Source organism: Carassius gibelio, chromosome A3, assembly GCF_023724105.1.
Source record: "Carassius gibelio isolate Cgi1373 ecotype wild population from Czech Republic chromosome A3, carGib1.2-hapl.c, whole genome shotgun sequence".
NCBI classification, from domain to species: domain Eukaryota; kingdom Metazoa; phylum Chordata; class Actinopteri; order Cypriniformes; family Cyprinidae; genus Carassius; species Carassius gibelio.
The window spans coordinates 23,802,780-23,823,653 of record NC_068373.1 but is presented as its reverse complement, the minus strand read 5'-3'; the positions used below and the strand labels follow the sequence as shown (position 1 = coordinate 23,823,653).

General features: G+C 37.6%; 1 protein-coding gene across 3 annotated transcripts in view; it reads right to left on the bottom strand.

Moving 5' to 3' along the window:
- Nucleotides 1-470: 470 nt before the first annotated feature.
- The window catches only part of LOC127952530 (dedicator of cytokinesis protein 7), a 44,064-nt gene continuing 23,660 nt past the window's right edge, over nucleotides 471-20,874 (bottom strand). Inside the window, exons 18-50 of one of the 3 annotated variants that reach the window (XM_052551060.1) lie at nucleotides 20,679-20,780; nucleotides 20,404-20,490; nucleotides 20,086-20,317; nucleotides 19,819-19,983; nucleotides 19,322-19,494; nucleotides 18,681-18,782; nucleotides 16,699-16,785; nucleotides 16,395-16,490; nucleotides 15,247-15,387; nucleotides 14,298-14,411; nucleotides 13,875-14,042; nucleotides 13,573-13,712; nucleotides 12,580-12,749; nucleotides 12,261-12,409; nucleotides 10,959-11,141; nucleotides 10,241-10,367; nucleotides 10,077-10,161; nucleotides 9,733-9,829; nucleotides 9,485-9,619; nucleotides 8,383-8,535; nucleotides 8,119-8,277; nucleotides 7,601-7,701; nucleotides 7,322-7,514; nucleotides 6,482-6,625; nucleotides 6,205-6,336; nucleotides 5,219-5,233; nucleotides 4,626-4,751; nucleotides 3,945-4,034; nucleotides 3,539-3,775; nucleotides 3,312-3,455; nucleotides 3,124-3,230; nucleotides 2,703-2,876; nucleotides 471-1,845 (exon numbers count right to left, since the gene is read on the bottom strand). In XM_052551060.1, coding sequence (XP_052407020.1) covers nucleotides 1,803-1,845; nucleotides 2,703-2,876; nucleotides 3,124-3,230; nucleotides 3,312-3,455; nucleotides 3,539-3,775; nucleotides 3,945-4,034; nucleotides 4,626-4,751; nucleotides 5,219-5,233; nucleotides 6,205-6,336; nucleotides 6,482-6,625; nucleotides 7,322-7,514; nucleotides 7,601-7,701; nucleotides 8,119-8,277; nucleotides 8,383-8,535; nucleotides 9,485-9,619; nucleotides 9,733-9,829; nucleotides 10,077-10,161; nucleotides 10,241-10,367; nucleotides 10,959-11,141; nucleotides 12,261-12,409; nucleotides 12,580-12,749; nucleotides 13,573-13,712; nucleotides 13,875-14,042; nucleotides 14,298-14,411; nucleotides 15,247-15,387; nucleotides 16,395-16,490; nucleotides 16,699-16,785; nucleotides 18,681-18,782; nucleotides 19,322-19,494; nucleotides 19,819-19,983; nucleotides 20,086-20,317; nucleotides 20,404-20,490; nucleotides 20,679-20,780 — 4,371 coding nt within the window. In that variant the 3' untranslated portion in view covers nucleotides 471-1,802. The remainder of the gene's footprint in view (nucleotides 1,846-2,702; nucleotides 2,877-3,123; nucleotides 3,231-3,311; nucleotides 3,456-3,538; nucleotides 3,776-3,944; nucleotides 4,035-4,625; nucleotides 4,752-5,218; nucleotides 5,234-6,204; nucleotides 6,337-6,481; nucleotides 6,626-7,321; nucleotides 7,515-7,600; nucleotides 7,702-8,118; nucleotides 8,278-8,382; nucleotides 8,536-9,484; nucleotides 9,620-9,732; nucleotides 9,830-10,076; nucleotides 10,162-10,240; nucleotides 10,368-10,958; nucleotides 11,142-12,260; nucleotides 12,410-12,579; nucleotides 12,750-13,572; nucleotides 13,713-13,874; nucleotides 14,043-14,297; nucleotides 14,412-15,246; nucleotides 15,388-16,394; nucleotides 16,491-16,698; nucleotides 16,786-18,680; nucleotides 18,783-19,321; nucleotides 19,495-19,818; nucleotides 19,984-20,085; nucleotides 20,318-20,403; nucleotides 20,491-20,678; nucleotides 20,781-20,874) is intronic. The other 2 variants (XM_052551071.1, XM_052551082.1) reach the window with 2 other exon arrangements.

The window sequence follows — 20,874 nt, the reverse complement described above, 5'->3', positions numbered from 1 at the left end:
TTTACACGTTGACCAAGGAGGAGTTTTGAGAAGCAGAGAATCAAACCGTGGGGAGATTAATAAGATCTGCATGTGAAAAGAGGGTTCTAAGTAAATTGTAATATATTAATATTTTTTAAATATCTTAAAATATTATTAATAATATACATACACATTTAATATTTACATTGACTAGGTGGGTCTGAATCAGTTTTTACTAAATTATATTGAACATTGTAAATATTTTTTATTTAATATTAATATAAATAATACATATTAATTTATTTACATTTAATGTGTCTATATCTATAAATAGCGACTTAAAGGTTTTAATATATTAATATTTAAAAAAAATATGATTTACAATACAGATAATTATACTGTAAAATAATATTAACATGTATTAATAACTTAATACACCTTTGTTTACATTATGTGTGTGCATCTACATCTGTATATAAACACTTCAATAAAGCTACTGCTAAACAAAATAGGAGAAATGTATTTTAATATAAAAGCAAAATTGGAAGAGAAAAAGGACAAACATAAAAAATAAATAAAATCATTTTGGTTATTAAAAATACAGTATTTAGACCAGCAATTTGCACATTATAGTGTCAAGACAGGCAGTAGAGGTCATGCAAACATTAAAATAGTGCAAGACAGATATTACAGCAGTCCAACTATAGTAGGGAGGCAAAATTATTGCTAGTTCAGGACATTATTTACATTCAACAACCAAAATGGCAACATCTAAATCATTCTCCTTTTTCCAGTTTACATACTAGTGCATAATGTGTATAGTATACATTACATTACTGTGCATTTACAATAACATTAAAACACCTTCGTGTGTGAGAGTAGGATTTGGTGCAGCAGAGGCAGTGAAGACTCAAAGCAGTCAGTGCAGAACGTTAGTGTGCTCTCTTGTTAGTGCAGTGTGAAACTTTTCCACAGTTAATAACTATATTAATGCCTTATGTTTCCTCCGTTACTTAAAGAGACACGCATCCAGAGAATGATCCAGCGATCTCTCCTATATACATTCTACAGTTCTGAAACAAATCCAGCTTCTTTTTTTTTTTTTTTCTCTACATCACTGCTTTAGCCAAAAGCGGAATGAGTTTTAAAAACAGTTTGCGTAATTGAGGTGAAAGATTAAGCATGTCTTCTCTGTGTGAGTTAGTTTCTGGGCTCAGCCTGTCAGTGGGTAGTCTTCAAAAAGACATAGAGCTTTTACAAATGCTTTAATCCACAAGGAAGCAGATAAATAAAGCTGCACTACAAGTTTTTATGTGGTAACACATGTGTACACACACACACACACACACAATTGTCTGGAAGCACCATGGCTCACATTGTTGTCCTCTTTCCCACACTCACACAAGCTCACGAGACAGAGAAAGACAGCACAAACAAACAAACAAAAGGGGGAAATGAAGAGGAGCATCTGAATGCCCTGTGCTGGTTAGGACCTAAAATTACCTCCGATGTGGAGCAAGAGGCTTGTTTTTCTGATGACTACTTTGACTGGTTATGCTGCTGTGCCAATGAAGATCATAATGACTCCGTTTACAGCAGATAATATCTCAGAGTAAACAGACTGAAGCTCCTCCGAGAGAGAGAGAGAGAGAGAGAGAGAGAGAGAGAGAGAGAGAGAAAGAGACAGACAGAGAGAGAGACAGAGAGAGAGGGGCTCAGGAGGGCTTGTGCCTGAGAGAGGAATGTGGAGTGTGTGGTTGGGGGTGGGGTGGGGGGTTTGAATGATGGGGTGGGAGATCATGTCTGGCTTTACATCCACCCGCGCTCTGCTCTGTCACACCTCAGCACTCCCCACGCCGAAAACTGGATCGACTGAGAGAATTCCTGTAAAGATGAGCAAGAACAGATCCATGATTCAGATACATCACTTCTGGTGAAATGTGGTTTAAAAAAACAAGTTACTTAACAAAATGCCTTTGTTTTATTTTCCTTTGCATTTATTTATTATACCATATTTTATTTTCAGTTATTTTAATTGTATAATTATAATTTTTATTATAAATAATTACATGTATGTGTTTTTTAATTTTTAATTAGCATTATTTAACATTTTTTATAATACTAGGTGAACAGACCTTTATTATACATATTAGTAGTATTTATTAAATATAAATGCAACTGTATATTAGAATTTTTTTTAACTAAGTAAAGACACCTTTTTATTAAATTAGATTTATTATACAACATATTTTATATTGTTTTATGCTATTATTTTTATTATTAATAATAATACAAAGTTAATATTTTGAATTAGAAATATTAAATGTTTATTATTTGTGCATGTCATTTATTATACATTTTAATACTTATTTACTGAATGTTCACTACATTTACTGTATTAGCACTATGTAGTGTTTCTGTGGCTCAGTATTAGAGCATTAGAGTGGTAGCAGCGCAAGGTTGTGGGTTTGATTCCCAGGGAGCATATGTTAGGTAAAAAACTTTAGCCTGAATGCAATGTAAGTCATTTTGGATAAAAGCGCCTGCTAAATGCATAATTTTAATTTAATTTAATATTAGTGCACAGTCTCAAACATCATGTTCATAAACTGTTGCATGCATGTTATACACAAAAATGGAGATTGGCTGCTAACCAGGCCACTATGAGCTGTGTATGATGGATTTCAGATGAACCCCACTTGAGGGGCTGGGGTCTGTATGAGTGAGGAGTGTGATGTTACCTCTGTGTTGGTGTGGTTGGCAGAGGCAGTGGTCTATAGAGTTGAGGGATTTTCCGGTTGATAAGAGGAAATAAGGCTTCTCTCAGTTTAACGTAGTTCCGCTCCAGCTCTCGGTGGTATTCCTTCTGATCTGGACCGATCAGAGACTTGTTCTTCCTCAGAGCATCCTCACACCTGAGTCAAGAACATTGCAGTTAGTAGGTTCAATGCAACTGTCAGTCCAAGAAAATGCTTTTTTTTTTTTTTAAACGCTCCATTTTAATGAACTGCATAAAAGACAAACCTTGATTGAATTGCATTGGTAGGATTTTTAATCAATGCTCTGATAAACAATTAAGTAAGTAATAGCTGCCTTAACGTTTCCAACATAAAAAGTGAGCATGCTTGTGTACAAGAAATGTGTGTATAAAAGTCACCCCACCTTTTAGTGAAGTCTTTGAAGCAGAGGCGCAGTTTATTGTGATGCCGGAAGAGTTTGGGGTCCTCGGGAATTTCAGACAGGAAGACCTGAGCCACCTCCAGCGGACCCTTTGTGACGACATGTATAGGTTCACATCCATAACAAACCGGCAAACTGTTAAAAAAACAAGTATTTCATCTAAATGTTACCTGATTAACAGTGGTGCCAACACAACCCTGAAGCACCATCTGGAGCATCTTTGGGTCGGCAGGGTCCTGATTGGTCGCGAAGGCCAGCTCCTGGGTTTTCTTCTGCATATCCTCAATCGCCACCTCCATCGGCATCAGAATGATCTGTGGGAAGGAGGAATTTTTTTTTTTTTAGAAAATCTGTCTTGAGGCAATTTACCAACCTCCAAACTGAAAGTGTTTCCCACCTCCTCTTTGTGGATGACGTTGATGCGGGTCTTGATGTAGGGGAAGGCGTGGGAGGTGGTGAGGATGGTCTTGCGCTTGTACTGCTCGTGCAGATCGCCGTGGGCCCGACCGTCCAGCGTGAACGGCGTACAGTACATGAACGTACGCAGGTTATAGTTCTTGTCAAAGTATGTGATGCGCTCCTTCAGCTCATAAGTATCGAAGAAGGGCTCCACGTATGTGATCTGTAGGTATGCCTGGGTGCCAAAAACATACACAGCACTGTTCAATATGGAAAACATAGGTACGAAACTGCAGTTATAAATGGTCAAAAAGAGTTTAAGACCTAAATATTCTAAAAATGAATCAGTGTTGTTATTCTTAACTACAGCTATTAAAGATCTTTCACTAGTGGTAATATCTGACCTTATTGGGGTCCAGTTTGTTCTTGTCAACAGGGTTGGAGTCCTTGATGATCACCACCACGTCGTCACCAAATCTTTCAGAGTAAAACTCCTACAAAAGAAATGAGCATAAACCTTACAAATGATCATATTAAAAGCATCTTTTGAGATTCACAGAATCAACAGGTAAACAAACAATTTTTCAGACCGGTCCCAAGATTTGTGTGCCCTGAACTATGAATAATTTATCATGAATTAATATAAATTGTAAAGTCTTTTTTTTTTCTTTGTCCTTCAAAATGTAGGACATTTTCAAACATTTGAAAAAAAAAAAAAAAAAAAAAAAAAAAAAAAATTATTATATATATATATATATATATATATATATATATATATATATATATATATATATATATATATATATATATATATATATATATATATATATATATATATATAAACTAAAAAATAACATTTTTAGAAAAAGTAAAACAGAGTAATTAAAAATAAAATAAACATTAAATTAAAAATAAAAACTGGAAAATGTTCATTGAATATTTATAATTATAATTATTTATTAAAACATTATACTACTTACATTATTAAACATAATTACTATTTCTTAAAAATAATAATAGTTGTTAGTATTATTAAAATAAAAATATTGTTATTATGATATTAGCTCTCCAGACCAGAAACGTACCTCCAGTCTATGTGAGATCTCGGCTAGTTTGGTGATGGAAGGCTCTTTATAGACAAACTCCTGCTCATCCAGATCACCGAAGCGGCATCCATAAAAGCCCACACGGAAGTAGGTGCCAAACATCCTCTATGGCCTGACCATGTAGGACAGGAACAATCGAGATGCATGTAAGAAGAGAGAAGAGCATGGCATGTCACATAAAAGCCTAAATAACATCATTTCTGTTTCAGCCACATCATGCCTAAGGGCACGACACTGATTGCATGGAGGATGGGTTTATGGATTCAAATGCATGCACATGTGCCTTAGGACAACAATGACTCGTGCCATTCTTGTGAAATGGCCTTACATAAATGTGTCAGAGACCTGAACCTTACAGAGGGATGGAACAGCTTGAATTTCGTGTTTGTTAACCAAGGTCATGTTCACTCACCAGGAAAACATCCAGAACGCACACGGGGAGACCGATGGAGAAATAAAAAGAGAAAGACCAGAGACAGTTAGTTTGTGTGTGGGAGAAAATTCCCTCTTACATAAACTGCAACATATGGTACTGATAAATACAGAAGCACAGTGTGATCGATCAGCCGTACCTCCCATCCTGAGCTCTGTGTGCGGACACAGCAGGAGACATATCACCGACAGGACAGAGAAAAGACATCAGTCAAACATCTAAACCAAACATATTAGAATACTACACAAATCAATTAAAACTCTCTTCATATAGCTACTAGAGCTGTGAAATACAATTCCGAATTTGGTACAATAAACTATTATTAACTTAATACAATTAAAATACAAACATACCTGCATAACATCATAAACCACAAAAACAGAGATTTAAACAACTTGCATAAAATGATAAAACTCACATATCAGCTTAATAAAGGATTATTTAATTGGTCTGAATACAAACAGTAGATGTTAATTCATCTAAATTCACTCTTTGACAGCAGGGGGTGCTTGTGTAAAAGCAGAAATACAGCTGTTACCCCTGTATATAACGCAGTGCCGCATTTATAAATGCTTTATTAGGCATCATACAAAGTTAAAATATAAAGCTTTCATAAAAGGTTCCCCGAAATAAAACTCTTCAGATTTGCACAAAGCACATGAATGGACTATTTCAATATCAGAAATGTGAATTTCACCGGAAGGCAAAGAGTTTGCAAGTGTTATGAAATGAATATTCCTAGGAAACTATCTATGATCCCATATTTAAAACCAGGATTGCAGAACTCTCCCACGAGCTATTCATGTTTAAAGTTGTGCTTACATTACGAAGCTGCTGATAAGAGCAGGATATCCTGTATGCAACATGATTAATGGAGTGAAAAATATTTTTTTATAATGAATCAGCTCAATGATTTTTGTCCAGTTTCACCTAATGCAGAAACTTGTCTAAAAAATGTATTACTGTTTCATTACTATTTACTACTGTGGTTATATAATGGACGAAGTATAGCAGGTTATAAGGGATTTATAATTTAAGAGTGTACAATGAATATAGCTAAAAATCAGATTGTTTGGGATTTCTAGACACATTCAGCTCTTTAACAAACTTCCCGTGTCGACAAACCTGATTGTATACTTTGTTGAAGGCATCCTGCAGTTTTCCGTGGACAGAAGCGAGTTTCTTAAAGTCTCTGTTGGCCTCGTGAATGGGACAAAGGATTTTGTAGACTTCATTTATGGCCTCGTACATGGCAGCCTGGAGAAGAGACAGAATCTACAGTCAACCTTCAGTTAATAGTTAATAATCCCATTAAAATGTGTGCCGCTGGTTTGGATATGAGTCTAATCCCTTTGATGCACTCAGTGTCCATGACTGTGGGGGGAGTGATGTGAACTCTCACCATGTTGAACGAAGCAGCTGCTTGCTCCAGAAGTCCCACGAGACCAGACTCACTGAAGTACTTCCCTGAACAGATGCCCTCCTCCTCTGGGGACAGAATATCATCAGACACAGCGGACTCCTCCAGCACATTGGACGAAATACTCTGTGAAAAAATCCACAAAATGTACCATCAATTCTTGTACATTTTGAACCAAATGAGCAGAGCGTCCAGTGAGAATATGCTTTACATTTGCATTTGAAATTCCTCTCAATATGTAAAATATTACTTGTATATTAAACTTTTTTTTTAATGCATTAAAAGATGTAAATGTGTTACATTTTATATTACTTAATTCAAATGTTTAAAATTATTTAAAATGTATACAATTATTTTACGTAATATGTTTTCAAATAATTATTAGTATAAAAAATAAACTTACTGTAATGCTATATAAATGAAACTTTTATTGAGTAAAATGACAAAACGCTTCATTTCAAACTTTTCCAGAAAATGGTGAGAATGGTGATATGAAACAACCATTGTGTTTATAATACTTTTAATAGCATTATTTATATACTTTTATTGTATTTTAAATGAGCTTTTCCTGTTGTATTATCATTATTGTAGTTTAAGTTTTTGGAATTTTGCTATGTGGTTTTTCATTTTCTTTTTCTTTTTTATATTCCTACACAGCTTTAATTCATTTCATATTTAGTAAGATTAGCATTTTAAACATATTAACACAGGAAGTATCCTCATAAACCATGTTTAATGTTTACACTGTAATACACATGGTCATTATACACATTTGTGTCCTCATAAACCATATAATCTCACACACACACAAACAGGATTTACCTGGAATGACACACATCCGATAGGGAGGTAGCGGCAATCTTCAAGCATGCTGAGGTACTCTGCCACCAGGGCGGCGCTATGCACCAGGCAGTGTGCTGCCTCCGCGTGGTTCCCTCTTTCGGAGTGCTTCCCTGCCATGTTCTGCAGCCACGTGAGTCTCAGATCAGGAGAGTTCTGATAGCCCTTAGCAATCCTACACACAGAGAAGAGTCATTTGTACATGTAGCACACGAGACACATTAAATGTCCTTTGGGTTTTAATGATGACAAAGCACTGACCTGTACATGAGGTCTATAAGCATCTCTGGGTCCTGCTGGTGCTCCTTCATCTTCACAGTGTCAGTGAGAATCATGTGGAGATTGAAGACGAGATCCTGTACCTACAGAGATGACAGAAAAGTGACTATAGTGTTATAGATTTTGTACTATTTTTGAAATTTTATTTTTTATATTTTTTATTTTCACTTGTATCTTAAAGTGCTTTAAGCATTTGTTGTGAGCAAATGAGAAAATGTGACTTGGCAAATAGTTGAAATAAAACAGTTGTTTTTAAAATGTTGTTTTTTTGGTATTTTGTTATTTAAGTTTTAACAATGTTTAATGGTTTAAGTTGTTGATAATAACCCTGAAGTGACTCTACTTTAGCATAATCGTTAGCAGATATAAAGAGTTTCTGTATAAAGAATCTTTATCTCTTTATAGATCTCTAAAAAGCACAGAGGGGGTGGGTTTTCATCCACTGTGGGATTCGAACCAACAACCTTTTAGCTACCAGCTCAGATCCAAGTGTTTGATACCTGCTCATGGAATGGGGAATCTCTGAGCTCCAGGTCAGCCTCGGCGTATGTGAGAATAGTTTTTAAAGAGCGTCGCAGATGCTCTTCATTGAACTTCATCGAGGTTCCCACGAGTGAAGAAAGAGACATGGTGACTTGCATTTTCACACGGGCGAAATTCTACAGAGCAGCAAAAAAGACACAGGATTTAGTTGATCAGATTTCTCCTATTTATATGTGGAAAGTGAATCAAGGATAGGAGTTTAATGTGACTTTGTGCCTTACGTTGCCGATCTCAAAGTTCTGTCTCATGAGCAGGTAGAGGGAGGAGCTGGCGTGGCTGCGTATGGAGCTGACGCTGCTGCTGCAGTGACGCAGTAACCGCAAACACAGATCGGCACAGAGCTCAGTGTCCTCCTCAAACAACATCTCAGGGAACTGCAGAAACACACGGGCAAACCTTAGTTTCTTCAACAATTTCCTTCGTGAACTATGTAAAATATGTACACAAAGCTGACCTGAACAACAAGGAAAGGTCTTAAAGTTTGTTTTATTTAATGAAGATTAGGTCAAATTCAAGTCTGCAAAATCTCAGTGTCACAATGTAAGGATGTCGTCTATATAGTGTTTTTAATTAGTGATGGAGCCAGTTTGTTTAATGGGTTTCTTCTGTTCAAAAGTTTTAGTTCAGTAATAAGTGAGAGTTAACATACATGTATACGTTGTTACAAAAGATATCTATTTCAAATAATACTGTTCTTTTGAACTATAGATTAAAAAAATTAATAAATTGTTGATAAGAAATGTTTCTTGAGCAGCAAATAAGCATTATACAATGATTTCTAAAGGATCATGTGACACTGAAGATCGGAGTAATTATACTAAAAATTCAACTTTGCATCACAGGAATGAATTAAATTTTAAAATATATTCAAATTTAAAAAAGTTATTTTAAATTATAATATTTAACAATATCACAGTTTTTTTTTTTTTAAATCAAATAAATGCAGCCTTGGTGAGCAAAAGAGACTTCTTTCAAAAAAATAAAAAAATCGTATCGATCCCAAACATTTAAACAGTACTGCACATGTAATACAATTCAATGATTTGAAATAAGATCTAAACGAACACTTATTTTATACATTTTACATACAATTTTAATTAACCTATTTTAGGCATTCATTGATGTGAAAATTCTGGCTAACAACAATACGCTAAAAATAACTTTCATCAAATAACCAATAACGATGATAAAATTATATAATGATGCAATTATATAGTTCTACACTATCATGTCAAATTACCCGAATGCAGTATAGGTTTTTCACCAATGTTCAGTACTCAGGTGAACTCAGATGAACAAGCCCTGCTAACAACAGACACAAACCTTGTAGACCAAAGCTCTCTGAGTGCTGAAGCAGTGCTGCAGGAAGAGGGCGCTCTGGTTTCCTGCCATACTGTGGAGGAGGACTCTCAGCACACCAACCAAAACACTCTCCTTCAGCTCTGACATCACCACCGTCTGATGCAAAAACACACACAAAACACTTATGAACCATGTGAAAATGCCTCATGTCGTAACCCGTGACATTTGTAGTAAATGCATTCGAATGAGAGGGACAAAGTCTACTATACTTTGACAATGATCTCCAGTGTGTCCAGGGCTATGAGAGCAGCTTCTGTCGCCAAGTTTCCATCCACCACTGACTCCTGCTCCACCTCTGCTTTGGTTCTGCACAGAGACAGTGTTTACAGTAAGCTATTCATAGTGCCCATGACACACACGCGCACACACACACACACACACACAGACACACACACACACACACACACACACACACGCACACAACTGTACATTTTCTGTGTGATTATGTGCTTCATTAAGTCAACGGACAGCTAGAGCAACATCATTTAGATGTCAGTGAACGTGAACAGCAATGAAAAGATATTCCAGTGAGAGAAGAGGAAAAAAGACACACTTGTCCACTCTGTCTGCGTTCTGTCTCCAGTGAGTGACGTTTTTCCTCCAGCGGACGTTCTCCTGACCTCCGTAAGGACTGCGTTCTGAGGAACACACAGGAACAGAGGTGAATGACAAATTCAAAGCGATCACATTTACTCGCACACATACCACCTGTTGTACCTCTGCAGCGACGGACCATCTCCTGTCTTGCTCCGATGGTGCCCAGTATGGCCTCCTCAAGGCGGGCCTTCATATCCTGAGACTTTTTAAAGGTCAGACTGTTTATCCTCTGCAGGGCTTTCTTCCCCTGAGAAGAGGCGCAATGAAGAGGATGAACGAAAACATGTTAACATGCAACACAAAAATGCAAAATATAAAGTAAAACTTCCTGAATGTGTCAGGAATAGGTGTAACATGAGAAGCAACTTCCAAAACTCCAGTTCCATTTTTCTGAAGTCATGTCATCATTTTTAGCATATTTTTCTCTTCTTTTCAACCAAATATAGGTTTAAACGAGCACATGCACAACACAGCCTCTTTGAAAAAAAAATTACATTGTGGAAAATAATTTAAAAAATGTTGTGAGAAATATTAATATACTGTATTTTTCATATTCTAAAACATTATTTATTTGAGTATTTATTTGATAAAATGTAATGTCATGCTTGCAAATAAAGATGCTATTATAAGTATAAATACTATATGATCCTGAAAATAGTCTTCACTTTAGAATTTCAATTTAAAAATTCCCTGATTTTAAAAAAGTGTTCGGAAGGATATGCATGTCTTTTGGGAGAATATTCAATATGATGTTTGATTTGCCCATCTCAATGTGACTCTATGGGCCATGTTTCTAAATATCAAAGAGTCATTACTTGAAAAGGGCATGTGGATGTACCTTGTATTCGAAACAGGACAGACAGAGGTGAAGAAGATCAAGCAAGCGGTTGATTTGTGGAACAGACAGGTCTGAGATCCAGCGCTCCAACAGCCCTGCGTCTGCATTCTTCAACACCCACAGAAAACAAACCAGCAGCGTCCTGCTGCAATCTGCAGAGAGGGTGCTACACTGACGGCCCGCCTGACGAACAAAACAAAACAAGACACTCATACAGAGAAAACACAACAAAGGCGACCTAATTAGACATCACATCCGGCAGTCTGTTTGGGACAGACAAACACAGAGGATGTCCTTCCACACCCACATGTATAATAAACACACATGATCCTCATTTCCCCAGCCATACACAAGCCATTAATATTCTCTAATAACCAGGAAACCCTGTGGTACAGCTTCAGAGCAGAGAATACACCCCTCTAGTGGTGGAGAACAGTACTGCTGCCAACAGAATAAACAGGAGTGAATATGAAGAGCTCTTCTAGTGGTGCTAAAAAGATAAAGAGGCTGTGTTGAAAAATTACAAAGTCCATGCACTATCTAAAGAAAATTTCTGTTGTTTACCATTTTTTTTATTTTTAAATGGAAATTACAATTTTTGTGCATAAATATAATTTTTTTTCTGAAAAAAAAAAAAAGTTTAACATTTTTATTTTTAGATAATCTTTTAAAATAAAAAATAAATAATTAGGGGAAATATGACCAGGCCATGTTGCAGGCCAGAACTGAACCTGTATTATCTGTATGAAATCAAAGGATTAATATGAACAGGTCACTGCCACAGTTCTCAAAAATTTGGGCTCAGTTTTATTTTTGAAAGAAGTTAATACTTTTATTCAATAAGAATTTATTAAATTCACAAAAGTGACATTATGATGTTAAAAAAATATTTATATTTAGAATTAGTGCTGTTCTTTAACTTTCTATTGATCAAAAAAAAAAGTTTCCATAGAAATAAGCAGCACAACTGATTTCACCATTGATAATAATAAGAAATGTTTAATGAGCAGCAAATCAGTCTATTAAAATGAGTTCTGAAGGATCATGTGACACTGAAAGCTGATGATGACTAATGATGCTGAAAATCTCATTTAAAATTACATTTTACAATCTATTGAAGCAGAAAATAGTTATTTGAAGTTGTGATAGTATTTCACAACATTACTCTATTTTTGTTCAAATAAATGCAGCCATAAGAGACTTCTTTCAAAAACAAGTAACCTAAACATTACAGTTCAAAAAATTTAAAAATTCACATTTGTACCATGATTTATTAATCGTGGTCCGAGAGCAGGTACTCACCACTGACTGCAGAGTGAAGGGGTTGGCTTTGGAGTGGGGCAGTGGTGAGCCAGCTATGGCCATGGCAACAGACTGGCTGATGGTGCCGTTGTCTGGGTCGTTCTCGTCGACGAGCACCGAGGCGTGACGTACTCGCTGAGGGGACGTGTCTAAGACACACAAAGGTGGAGAGATACAGATCTCGGCTGAAATGGGCCTTTTGTTCAGTTTTTAATGACTCTGTGGAGCTCTGACCTTTGAAAGACTATTCAACTCACAAACAAAAGAGTTTATATAAATAACTGAAGAGATAAGCAGTCTGCTCTATTGTGTCACTAACCGGTGAAGTCGTACAGCTGGGGCAGTGTCTCCATGATGATGGGGATGAGTGGCAGGTAGAGCTGGGCGATGTGCGAGCGGACCTCGGGGTCTGTGTAGCGGGGGTCCGCATCGTGACTGCACAGCAGAGAATGCAGCGCACTAATGGCCTTCTTGTGTAGGAAGAACACACTGAGAAAGAGGTGTGAGAAGTGATTTCAAAGCTTTTATTTGTGCTAATGTAAGGGTGAAATTAATGTGGTAAAACATGCTAATAATGTACATCAAAACCATATCATTAATTTGCATTTAGACAAAGCTGAGCAAATATTTTCTTTGCAGAGAAATATTTAAAGGTTACATGCTATTGATTTAATTTAATACCATTAATATTCATATGAATATTTCACTTTTTAATCAAAGGAGTGTCAGCATAAAGCAGTGTATCATCAGCATTCCTCCTTTATGGCTGGAATACACTAAAACAGATTTAATATGAGAAGATTTTGAAACACTAGACATCATACACTTGTCGACTTTGTAAATGGTTACAGAGAACAACTGAGCATCATACACAAAACGACTTGCAAAGAACAAAATGTGTCCTAAAATGGTCTCAAAATATCAAACATGATTGATATCCTCCGACCGGATGAAATCATAGTGTGTTCATTATACACTTTGTGATTTTCTGTGAACTGCTCAAAATCTGCACACTGACTTCGACTTTAAGCAAATAGCATTGACTCCGGAATCTCCGGAAACTCATGTACAGAAATGTATTTCAGCCTTTAACTATGGTATGTAAATTGGCAATGTAAACTATGAAACATTTCTAAAATGTTGGTAATTTTTTACAAACAGATGTGTCTAATTATGCATATTATAAATCCATATTATCCTATATTTATTGACAATAAGATGAAAGAAATCAGCTACTGACATAAGCTGAAAATGTCTATGTGTGTATCCCTTGTAAAACGCTTGAGTGTGCGAGTGTAGGAACGTATCTCACCCTTCTCCATCCGGCTCGAGGATGAGTGACAGTTCAGACAACATCAGACCAGAAAGAAAATGCTGCTGGCGGAAAGGCACTGACAGTTCGAACATGCTGACCAAACCCTGATCCTGGACGTGACAGGACAACGCTGAGCTCTACAAGACAACACAAAATTCATTCCACAAAATATTAAGCAGCAGAACTATTATTAACACTGATAATAAGAAACGTTTCTTGAGCAGCAAATCAGCACATTAGAATGCATTTTGAAGGATTGTTTGACACTAAAGAGAGAGTTAGAGTGAGTGTGTGTGTACCTGAGAGGTGGTGGAGGATGTGGAGGGCGAGGGAGATGCGGGGGGACTGAGGGTGGCACAGGGCAGGTTCAGGGTGACGTAGTGCTCGTGACTGCAGACGATCCGTATGAAGTCCATCCTCAGCGCTGTCAGAGGGCTGGGGTTCTGTGCTGTGTGGTGCTTATTAATCTAAAGGCACAAATGCACCAAACTGTCATTTTTCATGGATGAAATTTCTAGGGAGAATTCACAGCTGCCTCATCTGCATGTGTCTTGTTCACTAAACCACTTGCAATCCATGCAAACCAGCAGACAGCAGAAAGTCATCATATGAAGACCAAATTCTGGAGAAGAGCATCATTACCAATCATATATTCAGACTACGCTATACTCCAGCACACTGGAAGCATTTTAAAATGTGTGCATGTGTGTTTGTGCATGTACCTGTTTATAATATGAGCGGACGAGGTTGAAAACAAAGCCTCTGTCCAAGAGAGACAGCAGGTCATTAAGGAAAAAGGCCAGGCTGGTGTTTAACCTCTCTACTAGCTCGACATCCTGAAACGCACACAGATATTGGTTCAGACAAAGATAAGCATGCTTCCTGTAGATTCATAACAACAGTTAACAGTAATAAAACACAGATGTGTAGCAATAGGGCAAGCAAGGCAGGCATTTGCCTGGGGCCCTGGACAGCTGACCATTTGAACAATCAGAAATGTCATTATTAATATAACATGGAGAAATACATCTGCATATTTTTACAGTTCCAGACAGCAGTATCAACTCAATTCTGTACCCGCTCGAAGTCACCCGCTTTCAAACGATCCTGTGTGTTTTTGTGTGTGTGTGCTCGATTTTCGAATTATAAAACCAAAAGTTTCTATTTACAATGTGTTTTGCAGCATTGAGTTTTGTAGCCAATCACAGGCATCTCTGCTGAAAGCAAAGGCCAATCAGAGGAGTTCACTGTAGGCTAGTCAGAATCCGCTTTGATCTCATTTTTGTTTTCGCAAGTTCATGTAGTTCTACACGCTCGCATATCTTCCTATTATAGCAACAACAAAATAAAGCATACATGATGCAAATAAGATAATCATTGTGTAGTTAGTTATTGATTATTATAAGGAGTTTTCGCGCGAGTAAGCTCGTACAGTTGCGCCATAATGGAAGCGCCATTTGCTTGATGTCTCTTACATACTACATTCATAGTTTGAAGAAAAGTTTGAAAGGTCCGTCAACATATACTGTTTCAGGAATGACAAACACGAGTATAAAAAAATTATGAGTGAATCCACCAAACCTATCTGCTATTGACGGTGATCAGATAACTGTAGCAATGGACGTAACAAACTATCAGACAATCTGATGCTGAGATCTGCTGCTCTTTTACCTTGTGATATCTGCTGGCTATGTCTGCACTGATGGCACACACTAAGGCAGCAATGTCATCCACAAAGCGGTCTGGGAAGCGCTGGCGTCGGGGCATGTCCAGCCGTGAGGACAGGAACAGATGATGGGACATGCTCTTCACCTGTTATCACACACACAAAAATAAGTGATGGCATCTGAAGCTTTGGTTCTGCCTTACAAAAGTCACCGAACACTAGGTTTTTCAAAACCTAAATGTCATCAAGTAGAAGTTATCAAAACAATTCAGTCAAAATAACTATATGTGAAACTATTAAAGGGACAGTTCACCCCAAAATTTTAATTCTACTTTTTTTTTTTAAATGACATGATCGTAAGTAAATGACAGCATTTTTTATTTTGGGTGAACTATACCTTTCAAAGACAATTAAAAGACCATTTAAATTCTAAAGAGCCCCGAATGTGACATGCAGGTAATATCAGTAAATCGTGTGAACAACATGATAAATTGTTCTTTCATTTGACTAAATTGTGAGTAGAAAATACTAACTCATTACCTTGTTTCAAGTAAATCATACGCACAATTTAATAATTTGTTCCCTCAACATGAAATAAAAATGTGGCCATGATTTAGTAAAACGAGGGAACTAATTATTTTATTGTGCAAACAATGTGATAAAATTAGGTAACAAATTAAGATGTTCAAAATTAGCTATTTTTTTTCCCACCATGTCACGTGCGGGGCTCCATAATATTCAGTGTTATTATCTATTGGACTGCACTAACACTGTCAGTTGAAAACCGAATTGAGCTGCATAATGACACGAACTTTGCAACACTGATACTGTTACTGAACTGAATCAACATTGACTTGAGCTGAATAATGGCACTATTGTCTTTTGTAGCTGCCTTATTTTTGAATTGAGTTCATTTCCTGCAATGAACTTTGCAACAGTGACATTGAACTAAACTGAGCTGAATAATGAAACCATTGTCCTCTGTAGGGCTTCTTTAAAGATGAAATGATACATTTTACAACACTTACATTTAGAACCTATTTTATTTATGTAAAGCTGCTCTGAAATAATCTGTATTGTAAAGAGCTTCAGAAATAAATGCAACTTGAGTTCAGTTATTGATGTAAATGTAAAAGGTCAGAGGTCAACTGACCATGAGCTGGAAGAAGAACCAGGCCTGCTGCAGAGACGCCTCTCTCACATTACTGGAGCTCACCACCCACTGGAGAGCCAACTCTTCATGAAGTAACTGAACGCAGAGAGCATTATTACAAAAAATACATAGAGAACACAAGCACACACACAATGAAGGCAGACTATGTTGAAATAATAGTGATATGTGAGCATGAACAAGGTAAAGTGGCTCAATGAATGGGTGAGTACATAAATGAGTGAATGAAGAAATGAATGAACTGAAAAGAAGAGTGCTCGAGTGAGTAAATGAGTATGTGCACTACCTTCTTGGCGATCTGCCTGGAGGGAGGAGAGAGAATGGAGGCAGTCTCGATGAAGGCGGACATGCGATTACATGCACGCTCACTGGCCTGCAAACCAGTGAGTGAGCACAGAACAATGGTGGTGATGGTTGGTGGTGATGATGATGACGACAATGAAGATGATGATGAAGAAAGGAAGAAAAAGAGAAATTGAGGGAAGAGGATGAGACAAAACCTACTAGATACACCAACCCAGATCCTTTAACAAATTCAAAATAATCAAAACGTTATCCATGCTATGTTAGGGCTAATGTACAGTCAGCTGGTCATCAGTGCAAAATAAAACCCTGACAGGGTGACGGAGGTCTGTATAATCCCTAAGGGGGTTATTTTGTGGTTAACTGACTTATTACATGACCATGCACCAAATAAATTTAATAATTTATGGGAGGATCTAAGCATACTGATGTGACACTGTAGAAGTTAACTGCATTGGGAGCAACACTGCATATGTAAACCTAGATTTTATTGTTCCATCACTGCAAAAGGCAATTAATGCTGTTGGTATTGTTGGTAACTAGTCTTCAAACAAGTTTTCCTCTGACTGGCAGGCAGAAAAAGTACAGCACACAAAGGAAAGATAGATGAGTTGGTTGATGAAGATGAGGCGGCACACAACACACAACTTCTACGCAAATGATCACGCATTCTCAGACATAAACACATAAATAAGAATAAAGCCAAATGGACAGCAACACTAGAGCTGGTAGAAGATTATGGAGTATGATTACAGAAGTAATACCTGAGTGAAGGCAATGAGAGTGTATAGGATGGTATGGTGTATGGCTGAAATACTGGGCCTTAACACTTTAGCATACAAAAGTTGAGAATAAGGGGAATTAGGGTGTAGGAGACAGTAAAATAAATTTGGGTAGAGTTTAAGTGAATGACAAGTGATGTTGGGTTAAAGGTTTGAGAAAGTGACAAGAAATAAGAGGGTTAAGGTTTTGAGAGTTAGTAACGTTAGGTTAATTAGGACAATATCAAGTAATGTTACTGTTAAGTGTTTGGGACAGTAACAAGTAGTGTGGGGTTAAAGGTTTGAGACAGTAAAAAGCAATGTTAGCGGTTAAAAGTTTGATAAAGAATGTGTATTGTTAGGGTTAGGACAGTGATAAAGAATGTTATGATTAAATGCTGGTTACAAGTATTACTTCTTTTAAAGGTTTGACAAAGAAAAAAGTAATGATAGGGTTAAAGGTTTGATAAAGTCTCAAGCAATGTTAGGGTTAAAGGTTTGCTAAAGTATCAAGCAATGTTAGGGTTAAAGGTTTGATAAAGTAACAAGCAATGTTAGGGTTAAAGGTTTGATAAAGTAACAAGCAATGATAGGGTTAAAGGTTTGATAAAGTTACAAACAATGTTAAGGGTTAAAGGTTTGATAAAGTATCAAGCAATGATAAGGTTAAAGGGCAATGTTAGAGTTAAAGGTTTGATAAAGTATCAAGCAATGTTAGGATTAAAAGATTGATAAAGTAACAAGCAATGATAGGGTTAAAGGTTTGATAAAGTTACAAACAATGTTAAGGGTTAAAGGTTTGATAAAGTATCAAGCAATGATAAGGTTAAAGGGCAATGTTAGAGTTAAAGGTTTGATAAAGTATCAAGCAATGTTAGGATTAAAAGATTGATAAAGTAACAAGCAGTGATAGGGTTAAAGGTTTGATAAAGTAACAAGCAATGAAAGGGTTAAAGGTTTGATAAAGTAACAAGCAATGTTAGGGTTAAAATGTTAAAAACAAGCTGCATTAAGGTTAAGACTGTAACAGTTCATGTTAGTAAAAGGTCATAATAGGTTGTAGAGTTTGAGATGTTAACAAATAATGTTATGGCTAAGGGTTGATGTTGTGTAAATGGGTGTTAAGAGGCAGTTACAGGTTATATTATGGTGTAGGGTTTGAGGCAGTAGGGAGGGACATTAGGGTGGAGGGTTTGACTGGCACCTGCTTGAGCTCACAGCTGGAGTTGGGGTTCCGACGGAGCACAGCCCTTGAGCCCCCTGGAGCGTAAGCAGAGTTTACCCAGGAATGTGAGCGGTCTATCCCCTGCTCATCCACCGACGACATAAACACACACCACAGAGCAATACAGGGGAGTGTAGAACAGCCACATACATGTGCCACAGGGAGGGAACGAAGTGCAGGAGGCAAGAAATAATTTAGAGGAGGGTGGAGGACAGGTCAGGGGCACAGTGAAGGAGGGGATAAGGTAGGAACAACAGTATCACAGCAAAAACATAAGCACAATTATTAGCAGAGCAATCACCAGCTGTCAAAGAAAACATCTCACAGTAAATCTCTGAACCTGCAGCTCCGGCACACGACAGTAAGAGTTGGCCGTATTTGTTGTGATATATCATTTTTCAATTTTATTTTATTGAACAGTTTCCCCCCAAATTTTCACCAACAAAAGAGAAGATGGAAACTGACTGTTTAAAGGACACACCAGCAACTATCACTCACAGTGCTTCTTTTAATACTCTGTTCCTTGCAGCTACCTAGTCAAGTAGAAACAACACTGGACAGAGTTGTCACACTGCAGTAACTTAAACAACCAATCAGAAGCCTGAGGAAGAGCCACCCACCTTGCTGCCTATGATCCTCTGCACCTCCTCGTCAGGGGTGGCTGGTGTTGAAGCCAGGTCTGGGTTGGAGTTACTAATGCTCTTAGAGCGGGACAAGAGCAGGCTGCTGGGTCTTGCCGTCGCCCTAGAGAACGTGGCATACTGGATGGGGAGATCATACGATGCGAGTCCCACTGAAGGAGGAAGTGGGATGCACTCAGTGTGTGAACTTAAATAACCATTCTGCTCTTGAGGTCAAATGAGAGGGTAAGTATAAATGTGAATGCAGCAGTTACTACAATACATAACCACTGAGCCCCAGAAAAATTAATCAGCACAGTTTAAAGGTTAAATAATGTTTAGAGTTTTAGCAATGGTTCAATAACTCAAAGGTACATGAAATAGTCACTTCCAAATTATTCCAAATGTTTGACTTCTATGAAGGATGTTTTGCATTTTGTATCTCTCAAATCTCATACTCTAACATGACATTGCAGTGAGCTGTATTTGTCACTCACCAGCAGGGGGAGATACAGGCTCTGTTGTGGGCAGGTGGAAGCAGTAGTGGATGTAAGAGGAAAGCAGATTGTTGCGGCCATGATGGTCCTGGTTTCCCTCCAGGTTCTTATGGATCTGGTTTACCAGCAGGGCCATGGCTTCAAAAGCAGCACGGCCAAGATTTACTAGATTTGGAAGAAGGAGAGGAAATGGATTTCATAAGCAAACATCAAAAAAATGTGTGTATGTAACAAGTAATATTAGTGGCCCGATCCAGTGTTGCTAACCAATCTGTCCTGCTATGACAGGAGGGTGTACGATTAGCAATATGAGCTTGCTCATAAGTTGATGCAGGAAGCGCACACAAGTGTCCAGCAGTGCCCCTTTCAGAGCCGCCATGCTGGCCTTCAGCTCCGCCTCCATGTTTGCCTCCGTGATTATAACATCCTTCAGCCGGAAAGGGAAGGAGTACTCTTCCAGAACATATACAAGTGTGAAGAACTTATCCAGGTGTGGATCCTACACACATTAAGTGAGAAATGTATGTGAATGCGCTTTTCTAAAACTGTGTTTAATTATTTTTTATCTGTTTTTTTTTTCATTACCTGTGTGTGAACTGAGGAGGCTGCCTTCACCTCTACATTAAAGACTCCTTTATGGTTGTCCACCCATTTCATCCCTGGTAGCTGTACCTGAAACACACACACAGTCCACAACATATTCTCAGCGCATGTTCACATTCCTCAGATTTTACAGATCTGGAAATGGACATTTTCTCTCCCCAATCAGCCCTTCTTTTGACATCCTTCACTTGCACACACATTCTCACAAACACAACCACTAAGCATCACAAACATCCAGTTACGGATAAATGTCTTACGTCAGGAGTGAGGACTGAGTAGCTGGGAGGAGGTTTGTCCACAGAGACAGGCAGACTGAAGGAGCCGGTGCGCAGGCGGCCGTGCTGCATGAGAGGGATCCACTGCAAAAAGCAACATGAACTATGATTAACCTGCACAGCCTACATGCATTTCCACAACATTAGCATGCTATATATGACCTACAAATCACATGGC